Consider the following 17,331-nt stretch of genomic DNA (forward strand, 5'->3'; position numbering starts at 1 on the left):
TGGTTTAAACCAGAAAGCCGCGATACACATGCCAGTACGGTACAATTTCCTGAGTATGAACAAGCTTTCCAAACCAAACCGAAAGATCGTGCACATGCTCTCAGTCATCAGATCTTGGCAGCACCACAATGGTCTTGCTAGAGTATGTTCGATCCCACACTCATACAACATGCTGCCTCCTTAGCCCTTTTATCAAATCTGATTTCTCGTTTATCGCCCATCATCATGGCGCTAAGTTTGTCCAATTGTCCGATCGATGCATCTCCTTTTATTATTCCCATAAGGACGGGCCTCCCAATCTTTCACCTTTTCTCAACAAGTATTGGTGGTGTTGAACTACTTACTTGAGAATGTGGGAGTAATTCTAAAGCAACTCGTCATAAAAGCATATCTGACACGGCGGGCAACCATGTGTCAACTGACCAAAACTGTTTTAATGTCAACTGATTTGTCAACTGATAAATGGGGCTGAGGTCACGCTCGCGTCACACAGCCGATGGGTGCAAGGGAGGCCGACGGCTGCCAACGGTTTGTCACGTCCGACCCAAGCGTGACGAGCCATCAGTTGACACTTGTTCAACAGTTGACATTAAAACCCATTTGGTCAGTTGACACGTGGTTGCCCGCCGTGTGACTCGAGAAATTTCCGCTTTCGGTAGAGGGGATGATGGCATGCCGCTTCTCTCGGGGCGTGGACGCCCGCGGTCACGCGCCGAGCGCGCTGATTGTGTTGCCGTTACCGATCGCGTCACTCGGTGATCGTCTATCGGTTTGACCCTGTTTGAGCACGGCAGGCTCGACGGCATCGCTGCCGCAATCGGGGGCCTTTGCCAAACTGGTGCAAAACGGATGCGTAACCCTGACCCTAGCGTAAGGGCTTTATTCAACCTCGCCCGCCGTTGCCCCCGCTATTGCGCTCCCTTGTGCCGTGGGCTCCCACTGGCCTTCCATGTCTTCCCGGATCGTCATCTTGAAGCTTGGGTGCGGGCCGAAAGGGCTCATTTGAGCATGTCCTTCCAGCCTTTTCAGTCTCATTCTCATTCTCAGCATGCATGATCATGAGTACGGCCCGTTTTCAGTGATCGAGTCTTGTATTGATTGGATAGGGGTCATAATACTGACAATTTCGTCCGTGTGTTTTGATAGGTTCCCTCTCGAAAGACCCAGCGGTGGGCTGTCGCTCATTGTCTCGAGGCAATTCGGAACGCGCTACGACTCGGAGCTGCTGCTGGATCACCAAGTTCTCAGTGCACTAGCAGCTCTTTCCCTTGGCACTCCCTTCGTGGCCACCGCTGATCCTGCCGCTACCACACGCATCACCGTGCCCGCTGCTGCCGTCACCACCGATCCGTCTGTCGTTACCCCTTGCTACGCCGGCCCACCCCTCTCCGATTTCAGTTCTACTGTCGTTCACAAACAGGCGGTGCTCGGAAGCATACCAGCACTTGTCTTCTGGTTGCTCATTGAGGTTTCCATTGTTTATGCTGCCTACTACGCTGTACACACAGTCATGTCCATGCCAACCGGCCCATCCCGAGATACCCTGGGCGATTCGGCCATCTCGCTCGTCGACGATGACGACGCGCTCAATAAACTGGAGGAAGGAAAGGCAAATACCGAAGATGAGCTGCTTCTGCTTCCAGCGGAACTCCATGGGAATGAGTACACTACGGTGCTCATCTCAATGTAAGTACTTTACCCATCTATCACCTTTCTGCTATTAACCTTCTTCCGTTTCTCACCCTTCAGCAACAAGCAAACCCGGCAAGCACTCCAAGACCTATGCCGTGGACTCAAGATGCCAACTTCGGGCAACAAGGCGGCTCTAATTAGCCGTCTGCGTTCTTTTAGTGCCCGTTCTAATGAATGGAAGCAGCTGTAAGCCGTTCATATTCATTCAACCTTCAACATGCTAACACTGAATCTTTTTTTCTTCATTTCACTTCGTGTCCGCTTCGTTCATGCCCGTCTTCTTTGACTGTAGACTCATGCCAGGTGCTCACCGGTCACACCGTGGACCTCAGACAACAGGGGGTAACAAAAAGGCTGTTGCGAAGGCGTCAATGCAGCGGAGGGACCTTATGTTTGGTAGTGATCCCTTGTTTGGAGCTGGTTCAGTCCAGCCACAATTGCCAACTAATCGTAGGGATACCCGCTCATTGGAACAGAAAGCCAAGCTCCTCGAATGGGTAAGTCTTGATCTATTACTTGTTTGCAATTATTGCTTACATGTGCAGGCTCGCCGGAATGTCGAACGACATGCGCGTAAAGTTGTGCCTCTCCAATATCCTTCTCTCCCCATCGTTGTCGCTGCCAGTGCATCAAGATTACCTTCTTCAAATCCCATTGTCGTCGTTGATCTGCCATCAGCTCGATCAACAGGAGTTTGCTTCTCGTCTTCAATACGACAGCTGCAACCACCAACACCAGTAATACCTCCGCCTACTGCACTTCCACCTTTGTCAATGCCTTCGTCTACCCATCCCGCCGCGATGCGAACATCCCCCAACGTCTATCTCGGGCGTCGCAGCTATACGTCTAACTCGCGAGCCCGTTCTTGGGAAGACGTCCACTCAGGCTACTCCGTCACTAGTACCTCCCTCGTTAGTAGCGTTCAATTCACATTCATCACGCGGCGGCTTATACTCAGGCATGACGACGCTTGAGAGGTCGAAAAGGTGCTGACATATTCGATGAGGGTTACACTGAGATTGAAGAGCCATTCCCGTAACTTGATGATCAAGAAGAAGATTTTCGAACGTAAACAAGACAGATCATCGCGAGACCTCTGGGTCACCCATCATCATTATGTCGGTAAAAGAAGCAATAGTATTGATAGATGATCTGTCATTGAATTCGAAGCGAAGGCCAACATAAAAAGTAAGGATCCCTCCCATGAAGCCAGTTTAACGCTCTCCATCATGATGCCCACATCCGATGCCATATTTTCCAACCCAGATTCCTACCTTAACCATCTCTCACCTCAGGAAGCCTTTGAGTATGAGACTACAAGGAATGTTGTCCTCATCCTCTTAGGTGTCAGTTCTCCTCGTTTGCTCCATCATGTTTTCCCTTGCTTACCCTTCAATAGGCTACCATTTGGGATTTACTTGCTACTCTCTCTGATGATATCAAAGTCTTGAAGCGTAGTCGTTTTCGCACCGCTACATTCTGTTTTATTTTCTCTAGGTGAGTACATACAAATCGCCCGTCGTCTCAGTGTTAATAACAATATATAGAGTTTTTGCTTTAGTGTACGTCTTAAGCAACGTCATCCGGAGGAGTACGTGCCTTCAAATGCTGAACCTGACTCAAAGGTGATGCTGCTTTCTAGCCACGCCAGTCCGTAACCTCTATGCGACAACACTCTCTAGCATCATTCTCTGTGGGATGTCAATCGGATGTTCCTCATATCTATTCCTCCAGCGGGTTCGCGCAGTTTATACTGATCGACCCAGAGTTCAACAGTGCTTCACCATCTTTTGGATGGCATACCTTGCTTCTGAGTCGATTATTGGGTTCTCCATCAAGCCAGTCTATATCCCAAATACTCGGCATTTCAAGGAGGCGGGCATTCAACCTCTAATATCGCTTAGCGTTTTTGTCGCTATTGCCTATGATTCTGCCGTTTTCCTCGCTATCTCGTATAAAATTGGAATTGCACATGTCGTAATGGATCGCGAAATGGGGTGGAAGAGTTTTATTTCGGGCAAAGCTCTACCTCGTTTATCTCAAGCTGTCTTGCGAGGGGGTCAACAATATTACCTGTGAGTACTACTATCAGTACCTTTAGGAGTGAAACTTCATTGATATTTCGACTGAGATTTATTTTTCTTCTGCTCTTCCCGAGTGGAATTGCTTTATACATTCCTTCTACTCCTCCGATGTATAAAAGTATGCTTACGGTGTTTTTTGCACCGCTCATGGCTTCGATGTCGTGCCGCGTCTACCGTGGTATCAAGCTGTTTGAATACGACGTTCAAGCTATACCATATCCAATTTCCGAGGTCCAGTCCATATAGCGCTTCATTGCCAAATGGTCAGAACACTTCAATCGCTTGACAACGGAAGAGGAACAGTAAAAGGCTGAACTAAAACAAGAGAACGAAAGAGTAGCTGTTCCGCGCCTCCCCCGCCTCCCTTCTCGTGTTCTTTGTTATCGTGGTTTATTAGTGTATTTTAATTTACATACTTCAAGCTTGAGCTTGAACCAAACGAATGACGAAAACGCAGTTAAGGAAGAAAAGAAAGAAGGGTAGTTAAAACTTTTGTGGGCGTAAGTTCCTTTCACCCCTCAGACACTCAAAAGTACGCTTGCGGTGTTCGTCGTACCTCTCTTCGCCTTCATATCAAGCCGCCTCTACGTAATATCAAGCTATTTGGACGTGACATTGCTCAATTCCTGGGATCTATTTTGTGTAGCTCGTCATTGTCGAAATGCCCGGAATATTTTAATCACTCGACAATGGAAGAGTACCAAAGCCAAACGATCAAAATGCGACACTTGTTTTCTTATCGAGTTTTCTTCTTTTTATTCACTTGGTATACCTTACACATTTCATGCGCCGATAAAGTAGAAGCATAGTCAAGTTCGAGTTGGGAAGATAGCTTGACAATGATGTTAGCGCAACCTCGTGCTTTTATTCTATCTAAATGCAAGACCAGCGCGCAGTTACTGTTAAGCGAGGTTCAGAGATCAAGACTTGAGATTCGGCTACCAGAAGGGTGGGGATCCCATGCTGGCACGGCCTTAGATGCCAAGCAAGTAACGTCACATGCGGTAACTGACTAACAAGTTGCCTAAGATCTTCGATGATACTTACCACAATACACTCAATGCTTTCTCGAATTTGTGACTGGCCCAGCTACTAGAAATATTTCTCCGCGGCTGTCAGTACAAACATACAGCTCTCCAGATCCGGATAAGAAGGCCTCTGGCAGCGCTTCCCACAGCTGTCAGTGACTGAGAGACTGTGACGAATCGAAACTTCGGCAGTACTTTCCTATCGCGCAAGTGGACCAAAAGAAGCCTTGAACGTGTTCGAAGGACGCTAGGTGCGCCCGTAATTCCCACCATCAGAGCACCGGCAGTCAGGTCGTACTCAAACTTCGCCTTCTCTCCCGCAGCGCCGAATGCGCAGCATCTCCAAGTTAGGGGCCAACTGGGCTGAAAAGTACTCGCTCGTGAGCGGCGAGGTGCTTGTTTTATGCGCTGAGAACATGTTCTCCACGATTCCATGGCATTCCATCAAACTTTTTATTAGCATAATGGGACACGGGTTCTCCTGCCTCGTGTTGGAGTGGGTCACTCATTCGATGGATACAAAAGACAGTCGATATATGTTCCCTGTCGCTAGACCTTCTCCATCTATGGCTACCGAAACACCCTCAAACCATTCCAGTATGCCCCACGCGACTATGAAAGGCGTACCTGTATTTCTACAATCACTTTATCAGTTCAGTCTTCCAGATTCAGATCACACCTGACGTCTATTAAACTGGGCATTCAACAGTATCGTGAGTGACGAAGGCACCGATAAACTGATTTATTGGTCGCCTGACGGTGATTCATTTTTCGGTACGTCACATAAGTCCCTCTCTCCATCCTATCTCAATGTTGCGTGCAGTTCAGGAACCCGATCGTTTCGCCCGGGAGGTACTCGGGAAGTGGTTCAAGCACAAGAACTATTCTTCGTTTGTGCGGCAGCTCAATAATTATGGGTTTCATAAAATTCTCCACCTACAGCAAGGTTCTTTACGCTCCAATGGCACTAATGATTACCATCATTACACGCACTCCGAGTTTCGTCGAGATCGGCTAGACCTCCTTGGTCGTATCCAGCGGAAAAATCAATCAATTCCCAATGACCATCCGGTTTCGTCCTCGGAAGTCCCCGATCTCCCCCGCGCAACGTCTATAAAGAAGGAGGACTCCGCTCTGGTGGGGCTGGTCCCAGCAAACAATATCTCTCGGGATCAATTACTCGAAACCATCATGCTTGAGGTTGGCGCACTCAAAGGTTGCCAGAAGGAACTTGAAAGAGAGAACAGGAATTTACGTAATGAAATGGACGCCGTTCAGGTTGCGATGCGACAACAGCAAGAGCTTATGCTGCGATTCTTGGCCAGCTTCGGGGTGGTTCCAACGGCTGGACATCAGTGGACGCGAGGACAGGATAAGTTGATGATTCAAGGCGTGGACAAAGAAAAGCTCGTAACAGTCACCGAGATACATGAAGAAAACAATCGTTCGGTTGGGACGGATAGGCTGAGTAGCGATTATAGTAAGCATTCTAGTGTTTTCCGTACCGCTCCGCCTAATACTCATTTTGAAAATTTTGTAGTTATCTCATCTCCGCCTTGCAGTCCCTCTCCCTCTTTGCCATCAAGTTCACCGAATCAATCACCTGCTTGCCTTGACTCTGCGGACAATACGGCTTCTCCCCTTGACAGGCTCAATTCTGGACTCTCAAATCGGGCACTAAATTTCTCGGAGGACCTGACATCGAATACTTTACTCCCTTCCGAGTCGCTTCATTCTTCCTCTGAAACCAACTCGTATGATTCTGATGCTGATTATAATTGGGAATTTGGTCATTTTTCTGCGGAGAGTGTAAGCGGTTTGAATGAAAACTTTGGTATGGCTGAGATCCACCCCGATCCCTTCAATAATTTTCCTTATTCCGACATGGGAAGTTGCAATGGGTTCGCCACCGCAAGTGCCCCTTCTCTAAAGCTTGACGATACTCCTAATACAACCCACACCAACGTGAGTGCCTTAAGGAGAAAGAGAAAAGCGAGTTTGGTGGATGAGTTGCAGCGCGCTGGGCCCGAGTGCGCTCCTCATCCGCCACTCTCTCCTCTTTCTCCTTATGACACCCAGACCCCGACCAACCACATTTGTCCCACCGTCTTACTTGCGCTTCGCAATGACCAGTCCATTGAAGAAATTATCCATTCGACATACCCTTGGTCTCCTAGTGGTGACTTGGTACTTGATACTTCGGATACCCTCCCCTCTCCCAGCGTTGAAGATAATAGGTGCTCGAAACGTGCCAAAAGCGGATAAACTCTCATGATCATGTAAGTTTTGTTAACGTCCCGTATTAAACCTTGACCTTATATGAACTCGGGAAAGCCGGGGCTGGTCCCTACTTGACCTGTAATAATTGTAATTGTATTTTCGGTTGCAGTGAGTATGTCACATTGAGACGTTGTTTTGGTATGGACTTGGAGTAGAGAGTAGAGATATAAAGAGCGGAGGTAGAGTAGCTTTTGTTCGTCGTTACAAAATCCACACTCGTAGCTATTCAGTTAGCGACTTAACAGGTGATCGTCGAATTGCTCCATCATCATTTCGATTAAAGTCCCTGATCAGGCATGAGGTTTTTATTGTCACAAGAACTTTAGCATGGAACGACTTGTGACCTTCATGAGGAGGACATGAGGACGCACTGCTCCACCAACTTGCATTTCCTCGACCAAGTTGACATTTTCGCCCATACAGCGCTCTCTCTACAATACGCACCAAGCTGAGGACGGATTTCGTTCAGTAATATAACTGACCCTCTTTCACCATGCGGTCGAGAGCGAGCACGTTTCTACTTTCTGTGAGCTTTATTGAAAATTTGACCAAGCGACGAATTGAACTATCAAAAGACTTTCCGAGGCAAAGACAACGAGGAACCCCGTCACCAAAACTCGAAAGACATAACTACAGAGGGGCATGAAGAACCCGGTCCTGAAAAATTCGTCATAGCGTGAGGAAACCCGCTTCCATTACCAACCTCATATTTACGCCAATTAACAGGTTGCTCGGTCCTTCTGGAGTAGGAAAGAGCTCTGTACGTTCTAAACGTCGCGCTAGATATCCACTTACAGGTTTTAGTTCATCGCACACGCAACTGGCCAAAACGTCAAGATCGGCCACCTACTCTCGTCTTGCACTGATACGATTGACATTTTCGAAAAGCGGCGTTCCGATGGCAAAGTCATCGTGTTCGTCGATACCCCGGGCTACGACCTCGCTGACAAAAATCCAAACCGAGTACTCAACCTCCTCACCCAGTGGCTGAAAAGCCAGAGCGCCAAGTGAGTTATAGCTGAGATTGAAGACGTGGCATAATTAAAATTTTTATCAGTGGCGTCCGAGTCAATCTAAACGCCATCCTCTTCTTTCACCGTATCACCGACAATCGGATGCCCGTCGCGACTCAATCACATATCAACCGGTTTGAGAAACTGGTAGGCAAGCGAGGCGCTCCCAAGAGAATCCTCCTCATCACGACCATGTGGGATGAGGTTGAGCTTCGTACGGGTGAATCACGGGAAGAACAATTAAGTAGAGAGTTTTGGAAGAAATTTCTCGATGGAGGATCGAGTATCCGTCGTTTCTGGCGTAGCAATACGTCGGCTTGGGAGATTTTGAACCCACTTGTCGGAGGAGCGTCCAACGACGGCTTTCCTCTGCCTTCCGTTCTCGATAATGTATTCCAAGAGGAACTGGAAGACGAGCTTGAACTGGATGCGGATCAGGCGTTGAGTACGATGGAACAGATTTACCATCAACAACAACGGCTTTTGGAGAAACTTCAGGCGGTTGTGCAATTACCGAATGGGAAGCAAACGGACGTTCTCAAAGAAGTGCTCGCAGAGGAGAAAAAGGTTTCTGGAAAGTTGGGTAGCTTGTTGCATCGGCTCAAGAGGCAGAATCACCGTTGGTAAGTAGCATTCTGAGATGGGTTCGTTTGTTGATGGATGAAGACTACAGGTTCCACTTACGCCACACGGACTGAATTAGATACAAAAGCCCGTGTTCCGAACTCCGTGATTGACTTATCGCAATCCGAATATTGGTAAGTTGTGGGGATAGCAGTGGATGGCCAAGTAAAGTGCAGTTAAGCGGTGGGGCAAATAGAATTGCGCGTATCAACTAATACAGTTACAACTTTTGAATTCTACACATCTTCAGAGCTTGCTGCCTTGGGTGGCCTCGACGTAGCGGCGCTGGGCCTCGTCAAAGTTGATGACGGACCAGATGGCGTTCAGATACTGCATATATAGACATGAATGACGCAATCGGACCAAAAATAAAAGGGACCTACGTCAGCCTTGACGTTGAGGTATTGGAGATAAAACGCATGCTCCCAGATATCGACGCCGATGATGGGGACCAAGTTGAGGAGAGGGTCCTGGTTGGGCGTGGTCGAAATTTCAAGACGCTTGTTGGAAGGGTTCACTCCCTATATGCGCATTAGTATGAGAGTAGATGATACGGACATGACGCACGAGCCAGCCCCAGCCAGAGCCTTGGATGCCGGCAGTGGTAGTGTTGAATTCCTTCTTGAGGTTGTCGAGGCCGCCAAAGGTCTGATCAATGGCGTCCTTGAGAGGACCAGGCTTGAGCTGACCGCCTGCACCTGCAGCAGGGGCGAGGTTCTGCCAAAAGAGGGAGTGGTTGATGTGACCTAACGTTGTGAGTATGAAAAAAAGGCTTAGGTCAAAGCCACCTACCACCGCCGTTGAACTTGAGAGCAGCTTGGAGAGCAATGCGCTCTTTGGGAGTCGAGGCCTTGGCGTAAGCAGCCTCTGCAGTGTTGAGCGCATTCACATAAGTCTGATGATGTTTTTTGTGATGGAGCTCCATGATCTGACGAGAGATGTAGGGCTCGAGGGCATCGTACGCATAGGGCAGATCAGGAAGGACGTGGGCCATGGCGGTGACTGAATGAGAGACAATCTTGTCTTATCGATAAGAATCTCACTCCAGAGTCACGCTTCCATCAGTCATTGCTCTCATAAGCGACACTACTACAACTACTCAGACACTCATCTTCATCGCAATAGAGGGATGAGGGTTGTAGCCCTCGATTACAAAGTCAGAATACTCAAAGTCTTCAATGTCCGTGATACCGTCCCTCGCCCATCGAAGCTTGGGAAAAGGACGCGGCTCGCGTTGGAGTTGCACCTCGAGGGCCTCGACGTGATCGCGATAGACATGAGCATCTCCAAGCTGGATAATCAGCTCCCGTGCCGTCGTCCCTGTAACGTGCGCGATCATATGTGTAAGGAGCGCGTAGGATGCGATATTGAAGGGAATCCCCAGCCCAAGATCTGCAGACCGCTGGAACATCAGACACGACAGTTCCGGTTTGGCAGTGTCGGCTGGGAGATGCACGTAGAATTGGCACAACATGTGGCAGGGAGGCAATGCCATCGAGGGAATATCTGAACAACAAGTCACGTTTAGCTCTCGTTGCTCAGCATGTCGCCCACACACCTTTTGGGTTCCATGCACTAAGAATTATCCGTCTGTCCGTCGGATTTTCTTTGATTTTTCGGATGCATTCTCGCAGCTGGTCGACACCCTTGCCAGCATAATCCGCATCGCAATCCTCGTATTCCGCCCCGAAATGCCGCCACTGGAATCCATACACCGGACCGAGATCACCTTCTCTACGATGACCCAACCCCCGGCTCTCAAGGAACGCTTTCGACCCATTCCCATCCCATATTTTGACGCCCTTGTCAGACAGGATTTTTGAATCTGTCAATCCGTTCGTGAACCACAGCAGCTCTTCCACGATGCCACGTAAAAAAGTGCGCTTGGTTGTCAGGAGTGGCACGGTGGATTCACGAAGCGAGAAGCGTAGATTTGGCGGCGCAAAGAGCGAGATGGTCCCTGTCCCCGTTCGATCGGGGCGAATGTCACCCGTGTCGAGAACGCGTCTGATGAGGTGTAGATACTGGTCTTCATCGTGCATGATCGATCACTCTGTACGTGACTTTACGCGTCAGTGACGTATCCAAGTCTGTCCACAACCTGCTAAGTCAGGATTGGCGATCAGTGTGATCTGTTCAAGAACGTGGTCGTTGACTCAGCCACGTGACCCCCTGAGTCAGACTACCGCGACCACGAAGTAATCCTCCCCGAGGTGGTCTTCCTCCGACGGTTAGACTGTCTCTCCATGGCTGTGATCCGACTTCTTTCTGAATAGAGTTCATCCCGTACCGTGCCTCGTCCACGGTTTCTGCCTACATGTCTCGACGGATCCTTGGTCATCCAACTCTCTTCCTCTGCTGCCCCGTTTCGGCAGGCGTATCTTTAACATCCTTATAAATACTGAGCTCGATGCCTGACTTCAATGCTGTCTGTCTCTCCGTTGAATGGCGCAAAGCTCTCATGAAGCAAGTCCATCTGGCCAACCTATCCTCAGGAAAGGTAAGGCTTGCGCCAATTGTCGCCGACGAAAAATGGTATACCTCTATCTTCAAAACTGATTATAATGACTGACTCTCCATCTTAGAAATGCGACGGCGTTCGACCCGTCTGTGGTCCTTGTGCGAAATCGGACAAGGCGGAGGACTGCGAATATACAAGCGGTTCAGAGCAATCGACGTCTCAGAAACTCGAAGACAAAATTCAAAGGCTTCAAACGCGATTACAAGACCTTCAAACCCCGTCTTCCGACAATCCGACCTTGACCTTGCAACAGCCTTACGTCTATCGTTCAGCCCCCGCCAGTCGACCTCTTACTCCAGAGTACAAGGAACCTCCCCAACATGTTAAATTGATATTGTAAAACTGAATTATTTTTTTTTGCTTTTCCGCTCCTCTAATTTTATTATATAGAACGGAAACTTTCCTAGCGTATGCGTGTCAATATGGCTTTTTCCTCCATCCTGAACGGTTCAGAATTTCTGTGCTCTATCCAGGTCCAGTAGGACACGAACTCCGTCCTTCACCATGTCTCTTATTCGTAACCTACCTCCTCGGCATCCATTTCAGTCAAGACCCCGACTTGAAACGACAAGAAAAAACCTACTTGGACTTGACCATCCAACAACTCCCTCACGATACCACCTCTACAACCATCCAACCCCGATATCGCCTCCAAATCATCCAAGCAGAAGTCCTTCTCTCAAGCTATTTCTTTGCCAACAAAAGGCCTTTGGAAGGAGGTTATCATGCCAACTCGGCTTATTCGCTGGGTGCAGCTTCTGGAATTCAAGACATGCGATGTCAAAACAAATTACCTCCTGTATTCGATGATGTAGAGGAAGGTGAACGCGTGAATGCGTGTTGGGCGATATTCACTTTGGACAGAGGTTGGGCAGGCGTTTTGGGTTACAATTCAAACACGACTTGTACTATCGGCGGAACTGTCGTGTTGACCACCCCGATGCCTCGAGAAATCGAGGAATACGCATCCGTAAGTTCTTTCTTGACGTGTTTTAAAAATTCATACTCAGTTTTGGTAGGGAAAGTACCAATGCGAACAGCGTGAAGGGTATACCATCAAGAGTTTTGTAACTGGCAGAGAAAGTCGCGGAGAGTCTCCCTCTAGTAGAACTGTACTCGCCAAATCCACCTTTCTGTTCGAAAAAGCACGGTCTCTCATTCGAGTCTCATTTCCAGGTAAGATCTTCTTTCTTTCCCTCTCCCAATTCGTCTAACAACATCAGAATTGCCAGACGATCAACGACCCGAATACATGGACCAATACAGCCGCTTCCGCACTCTCGCCCTCACCTTCAAATCCACTCTCCCCCCCTTGGATATGTGGCTCCGAACTCAAAGTATCGATTTCATCCGGACTGCCTATGTCGGCATCACCCTTCTCGAAGCTGCCTTGATCAATTTCCATGCTATTGCGATTCGACAAGGCGATGAAAAAGCACACCAGTTGAGTTTAATCAGCGCTCATGAGATTTTTACCAATTCTATCAATCTCGCAAGCGCCTCTTGGAATTTCGGGTTTCTCAATCCTATAATCGCAGTGAGTTTTGTGTTCTCGAGATATTTTAACGTCATTTGTGCTGATGTTGACTCACGTCGTCTGGCCATGTAGTTTGCCTGGCGAACGGCTTTCAATGTCCTTTTCCAGGAACTTAACAGCCGACCATCATCATCCTCTTCGTCGGCGCGTCAATCCTGTTCAGAAGACCCTCTTCACCGACAACTGCGAAAAGGCGTTGCGTCCTTTGCAAACTACTCTCACTGCTGCAGTTATATCAGTACGTCCTTCTACTCTTCTCCAATCCATTGTTGTTGTTAAATCCTGTTAGATTCCGAGGTCAGGGGCATGATGCACCTTTTCCACGGAACCCCATCTTAATCTTTTGGGACTTTGTTATTTATTTTCGTAGAAGACTCATATATTTATGGATTTGATATCCCTATACACCCATAGATGACTCCTTTTCTCCTTTTCTTTCCGGGTTTTCAGGTTGGACTGCGACTTAAATCTCTTAATTAGTGTATGCCCATTCCCTAATGTAAGGGTTGTCTCTATGTTACCCATCTTCGCCTATACCTATACCATTCTCGTAAGCTACCCTTCATGGTAGCGCTACTCCGAAGTAAAGTTGGTAGAGTGGATCATCGAGCGTAACGTTCAAATATTGTGGTCGAAATCAAATTCAAACGACCATCACAGATCCAGCGTCAATATAATTCACTTCTTCCATGCAAGCGGACATGTTCTTCATGTGTAGAGATTTTTTTGGGGGAGAAACACTATGTAACAAGTACAGCGTGGCGAGGGATGGAGGATAATTATATGAACGTAGAGGTGGCGTTTTAATCGAAGAGACCGAAGCCCTTGAAACAACATGTCAGTTAAGCAGAAAACAAGAGAAAAAAAGAGCAAATATACCATGTCATCATCGGACTCTTCCTTCTCTTCCACCTTCTCTTCCTCCTTAGGTGCTTCTGCAGCGGCACCACCAGCAGCTGCACCGCCCGCAGCGGCGGGGGCGGGTGCACCACCACCAGAGCCAACATTTGATAGGAGATCCTTCACGTTCTTTCCTTCGAGGGCCTTGGCGAGAAGTGATGCCCAGATAGGTTCGAGTTCGACACCAGCGGCATTTGTTATCGAGATGATCTTGTCCGACTTAAATTATGTTTGAGCATTAAAATGGCATCTCTTTCGTCGATAAAGCACGCACGGTAATTTCAATCCCGTCATCAGCGAGGATGAGGGCGGCGTATGTAGCGGCGAGTTCTGAAGTGGCCTGGAAGATGGATAGCAGTCAGTCACTCGGAATCGTCATCTGGAGCCTATGCAAGCCATCCAACTCTAATCTCCCGTATTTTGGTAATAAAACCAAAGAGGATCACTCTGAACAGCATGCAGAAGGGTTCACTTACCATTGGAATGAGTAGAATGCGAGAAACGGCGGGGGCGGGATGATCAACTCTCGTGGTCGTCGGATTTGTTGTCGTGTACAGGCAGTCACAGTGCTTCCTCATTAGGCAGATGATTGTCACGCACGCGAAGTCACACGACATCGATGCTATGGATTCAACGGCTGCATCATATCGTTATATGTTCTAACGCTTTGATATGCTGCGATAACACTACACAGGGATATTTTATCATTAGGGGAAAGTATGTATACGAGCATCATGGAGCCCCCTCATGATACCCTTTGTACAGCTTTTTGATTTCTCCTCCACATAAGCCATTGGAACAATGGAAGTGTGATACAGGATATCACAACCCACGCGATGAGAATGCCAAAATTTAGGCCAACTAAACGGGTAGGTCAGCACAGTTTTAGTGGAGAGATAGTCAAAATCTAGTACGAACGTTGGTTTTTCGTGCTGAAAGCAATGGTTCGGAAGCCGCGTGAAAGGTTGTAGAACGGCGCAGCGTATCCGTAACGATATATCCCGGGAAGCACCTGAATGGGAGCTATACATACGGATACATTGCCTGCATAACTTGTCAACGTATTGTTGTTAAATGACAACAATTTTTCTTACTCAGAATCCAAGTTATCATGAAGAATGGGATGAACCGCGTTGTTAGAAGAGTTATCATAGACTCAAGGGCGAGGCCACTGATTGCAAATGGTTTAATTAGCGAAGCAAGAGAAGACAAAGAATGAACGTACACAGCCATCATCCCGGCCCAGTTGAGCATCCAGAACGCCATAAACCCGCTTCTCCCAAAATGACGCGTAAAATCAATTTGGAAAGCGACGTTCAGGAGGGAATACATTAACTGAAATCAAGCTATGTTAAATAGTCCGTGGTATGCGTTATACACGACTCACGGAGACAAAAAAATACGCAATCACAGCTGTAATGATGCGAAGGCGGGCGTATGCTGGCCAAGATAAGATTCTACTCAATCCGGAAGCATTGCGTGCGCCTTCTCCAATCATCTTAAAAGAGGATTTAGCTGGGCCACTTAAGTGTACAAGTGACACTCACAGTAATGAAGAATGAGAGGATAAGCAGATATATTAAACCCACGAATGACGGTGCTGAAGCACTACCCGATTGTCAGACATCGCCAGATGTAAAGGTTGGCACTTACACTGGTTCATCGAAGGGACGCAAATTTACCATCGTGAAGTATACAGGTAAGGTTAACAATTGTGGCGAGGTCAGAGCGACGTTGGCTAGGGAAACTGCGCTCGTCGACGATGCAACTTGTTGGGTAAATTGGATAGCGAACCGTTGAGACAGTTGGTCCAGGAATTCAATGACCTGCACCGGTGAGTAATACAATACTAGCCCATGAGACTGAGTCTCACCGTCGGGGAAATCAAATTCCGGCTACACCAGCTGCTCAATGCACGTTCTACATAATCAAATTAAAAGTACTCACTAGGCGAATTCGTTGCGAGCTTCAGCAGCGTAAACTGTTAGAGCTGTTTTACCATTATAGGATCCACTCGGAGTCTGAAGTGTCTCGTTGAGACGGTTGGAGGCCCCAGAGTTCACTTCGCAGCTTGAATTGATTTGTTCGTGAACCTGATGAGAAGACATACCAGCAATAACGGCCCAAATCCGTTCTTCGGTAATGTCGTTCTCCAGTTGCTCGATACTAGGAAGTTGTTCTCCAGGGTATCTCGACCACACAATCCTATTATTCGACTGCGGTGGAATATTTTGCATGAAGAACTCCCCTACTTGTCCGCCATCATAATCCTGAACAAAATCAAAAATCGTTTATATAATGTCTGAGACAATATCAAAGGACATACCACGATCCAACCGTCAACAGGATGAGCAGGGACTTTCCATAGCGACCCCCAGTAAATCGGAAATACAGCGAATACAACCAGGATGATAAGGATAAAACCTGGTATAAATGTTTTGAAGTATATCCTCCGGGCTTGCGACAACGCCTCTGTCTTTGCGAAAAATCTGCTTTGTGGCGCAGGTTGTAAGGTCTTCGCCTCTTCCCGCACTTGCTCTCCTTTCGAGGGTATATACGACCGTTCTGTTGTTGGACTGCTTGACAGAGACGAGCGAGTTGTACCATGGTCGGGTATTATGGGAACCTGGCCGTTCATGAGGCGCAAGGTGTTAAGGTTGAAGTGAGTTTCTTCTGATAGGTGCTCCGGAGCACTGAAATGAGACTTCTTAAACACAATTGGAACCGCGGGTCAGAATTAGTCAGTGCCATGGAAGGAGCTATGCAGAGCAGTTGCGCGCAACGTAGAGACCTATTCCAACGCTCCTCAGGCCGAAGCGAGGGGCGTGACGGTTAGGTTCAACCGTCTCGTGTCACCCCAGGTTAACGTTGATCACCGGCCACCGCCCGGCACGACGAGAGTCGTAGATACTGATAAGGTATTGATAATCTTCACTCGGAGTTGGCACTTTAAGTGCTCTTAAGTGATTCCCAAACTTGACTTAGCTATTTAGCACGCTCGCTAGAGGAAAATCTAACTCGCTTCTAACACAGGCACACGGGCGCTCGATGACCTTTTCCTTATGACAACTCAATGTTAACTTTTGGTTATACCAAGTTCAAGACCGCCGGCAGAATGGGCGCTTCGACTAAGTCTTAATCACAATGTTTCTTCCTCGACCTTCTTTAACAAGTGGTAAATTTATTGCCTAATCTCCACGACCCACCACCACAATATCATTGGACGACTAGATCTCTGTAAGCACGGACATAGATTTCAGGTACGAAAAAGGTCTTGGCCGGATAAGCCCAACCTAGCACTAGCAGATCTGAAAAACCTTGTGGGAAGTCGTCCGGTGTTCTTGTTAGTCAGTCAGCAGACCTCGGGACCGTGGCTTAGTAGTAGTGAGTCATTCAAAAATGTGCAACATGGCGTTGTCTCCTACCCTTCCCTTCCCATTCTTATTTCTTCTCCGACGATCGGTAACCAACCGCCCTGGTGGCTCAGTGCTATTCGAAATACTATAGCACTCCCGTTTCTGGCGCTTGAGATGGTTGGAAACCCTCATGGTATATTATAGAAAGCAACGGCCTATCAGAGGTTGTCTGTGGAAGGGCTAGGATTGACTATGTGTACGTTGCACGCAGAAACCGGTCAGCATGGCTTGGGAAG

General features: G+C 47.9%; 8 protein-coding genes across 8 annotated transcripts; 5 read left to right on the forward strand and 3 right to left on the reverse strand.

Moving 5' to 3' along the window:
• The first annotated feature begins 1,598 nt into the window (after positions 1-1,598).
• Positions 1,599-4,239, forward strand: AGABI2DRAFT_209270 (hypothetical protein). Its single transcript, XM_006454958.1, has 8 exons — positions 1,599-1,686; positions 1,750-1,878; positions 1,985-2,189; positions 2,238-3,038; positions 3,092-3,189; positions 3,240-3,283; positions 3,335-3,767; positions 3,824-4,239. The coding sequence occupies exons 4-8, from the start codon at positions 2,922-2,924 to the stop codon at positions 4,020-4,022; spliced, it is 891 nt and encodes a 296-aa protein (XP_006455021.1). The 5' UTR covers positions 1,599-1,686; positions 1,750-1,878; positions 1,985-2,189; positions 2,238-2,921; the 3' UTR covers positions 4,023-4,239.
• Positions 4,240-5,377: 1,138 nt separating this feature from the next.
• On the forward strand, positions 5,378-6,034 carry AGABI2DRAFT_226270 (hypothetical protein; the record flags this gene model as incomplete). The annotated part of the gene is made up of 3 exons (XM_006454959.1): positions 5,378-5,456; positions 5,514-5,578; positions 5,628-6,034. Coding segments are annotated over exons 1-3 (525 nt in total), but the record flags the coding sequence as incomplete, so codon positions are not given.
• A 698-nt stretch (positions 6,035-6,732) lies between these two features.
• Positions 6,733-7,309, forward strand: AGABI2DRAFT_194728 (hypothetical protein; the record flags this gene model as incomplete). The annotated part of the gene is given in 3 exon segments (XM_006454960.1): positions 6,733-7,065; positions 7,076-7,083; positions 7,139-7,309. Coding segments are annotated over 2 exon segments (337 nt in total), but the record flags the coding sequence as incomplete, so codon positions are not given.
• Positions 7,310-7,577: 268 nt separating this feature from the next.
• AGABI2DRAFT_145298 (hypothetical protein) lies at positions 7,578-8,724 on the forward strand (the record flags this gene model as incomplete). The annotated part of the gene is made up of 5 exons (XM_006454961.1): positions 7,578-7,610; positions 7,660-7,760; positions 7,811-7,844; positions 7,889-8,091; positions 8,142-8,724. The coding sequence occupies 5 exons, from the start codon at positions 7,578-7,580 to the stop codon at positions 8,722-8,724; spliced, it is 954 nt and encodes a 317-aa protein (XP_006455024.1).
• Positions 8,725-8,764: 40 nt separating this feature from the next.
• Positions 8,765-10,827, reverse strand: AGABI2DRAFT_194730 (thymidylate synthase). Its single transcript, XM_006454962.1, has 5 exons — positions 10,280-10,827; positions 9,514-10,227; positions 9,289-9,467; positions 9,105-9,242; positions 8,765-9,051 (listed from the first exon to the last, which is right to left on the reverse strand). The coding sequence occupies exons 1-2, from the start codon at positions 10,761-10,763 to the stop codon at positions 9,821-9,823; spliced, it is 891 nt and encodes a 296-aa protein (XP_006455025.1). The 5' UTR covers positions 10,764-10,827; the 3' UTR covers positions 8,765-9,051; positions 9,105-9,242; positions 9,289-9,467; positions 9,514-9,820.
• A 38-nt stretch (positions 10,828-10,865) lies between these two features.
• AGABI2DRAFT_180246 (hypothetical protein) lies at positions 10,866-13,238 on the forward strand. The gene is made up of 7 exons (XM_006454963.1): positions 10,866-11,256; positions 11,307-11,578; positions 11,633-12,212; positions 12,262-12,418; positions 12,466-12,779; positions 12,852-13,017; positions 13,069-13,238. Exons 1-7 carry the CDS (start codon positions 11,167-11,169, stop codon positions 13,116-13,118), a joined length of 1,629 nt encoding a protein of 542 aa, XP_006455026.1. The 5' UTR covers positions 10,866-11,166; the 3' UTR covers positions 13,119-13,238.
• Positions 13,239-13,430: 192 nt separating this feature from the next.
• On the reverse strand, positions 13,431-14,226 carry AGABI2DRAFT_138329 (hypothetical protein). Its single transcript, XM_006454964.1, has 4 exons — positions 14,156-14,226; positions 13,954-14,019; positions 13,659-13,898; positions 13,431-13,603 (listed from the first exon to the last, which is right to left on the reverse strand). The coding sequence occupies exons 1-4, from the start codon at positions 14,156-14,158 to the stop codon at positions 13,583-13,585; spliced, it is 330 nt and encodes a 109-aa protein (XP_006455027.1). The 5' UTR covers positions 14,159-14,226; the 3' UTR covers positions 13,431-13,582.
• A 102-nt stretch (positions 14,227-14,328) lies between these two features.
• On the reverse strand, positions 14,329-16,317 carry AGABI2DRAFT_187516 (hypothetical protein; the record flags this gene model as incomplete). Its single annotated transcript, XM_006454965.1, has 12 exons — positions 14,329-14,540; positions 14,598-14,723; positions 14,774-14,850; positions 14,905-15,014; positions 15,067-15,177; positions 15,227-15,287; positions 15,333-15,505; positions 15,553-15,574; positions 15,627-15,741; positions 15,790-15,949; positions 16,006-16,151; positions 16,284-16,317. The coding sequence occupies 12 exons, from the start codon at positions 16,315-16,317 to the stop codon at positions 14,425-14,427; spliced, it is 1,251 nt and encodes a 416-aa protein (XP_006455028.1). The 3' UTR covers positions 14,329-14,424.
• Between the last annotated feature and the right edge of the window lie 1,014 nt (positions 16,318-17,331).

This window comes from Agaricus bisporus (genome assembly GCF_000300575.1).
Source record: "Agaricus bisporus var. bisporus H97 unplaced genomic scaffold AGABI2scaffold_10, whole genome shotgun sequence".
NCBI lineage: Eukaryota > Fungi > Basidiomycota > Agaricomycetes > Agaricales > Agaricaceae > Agaricus > Agaricus bisporus.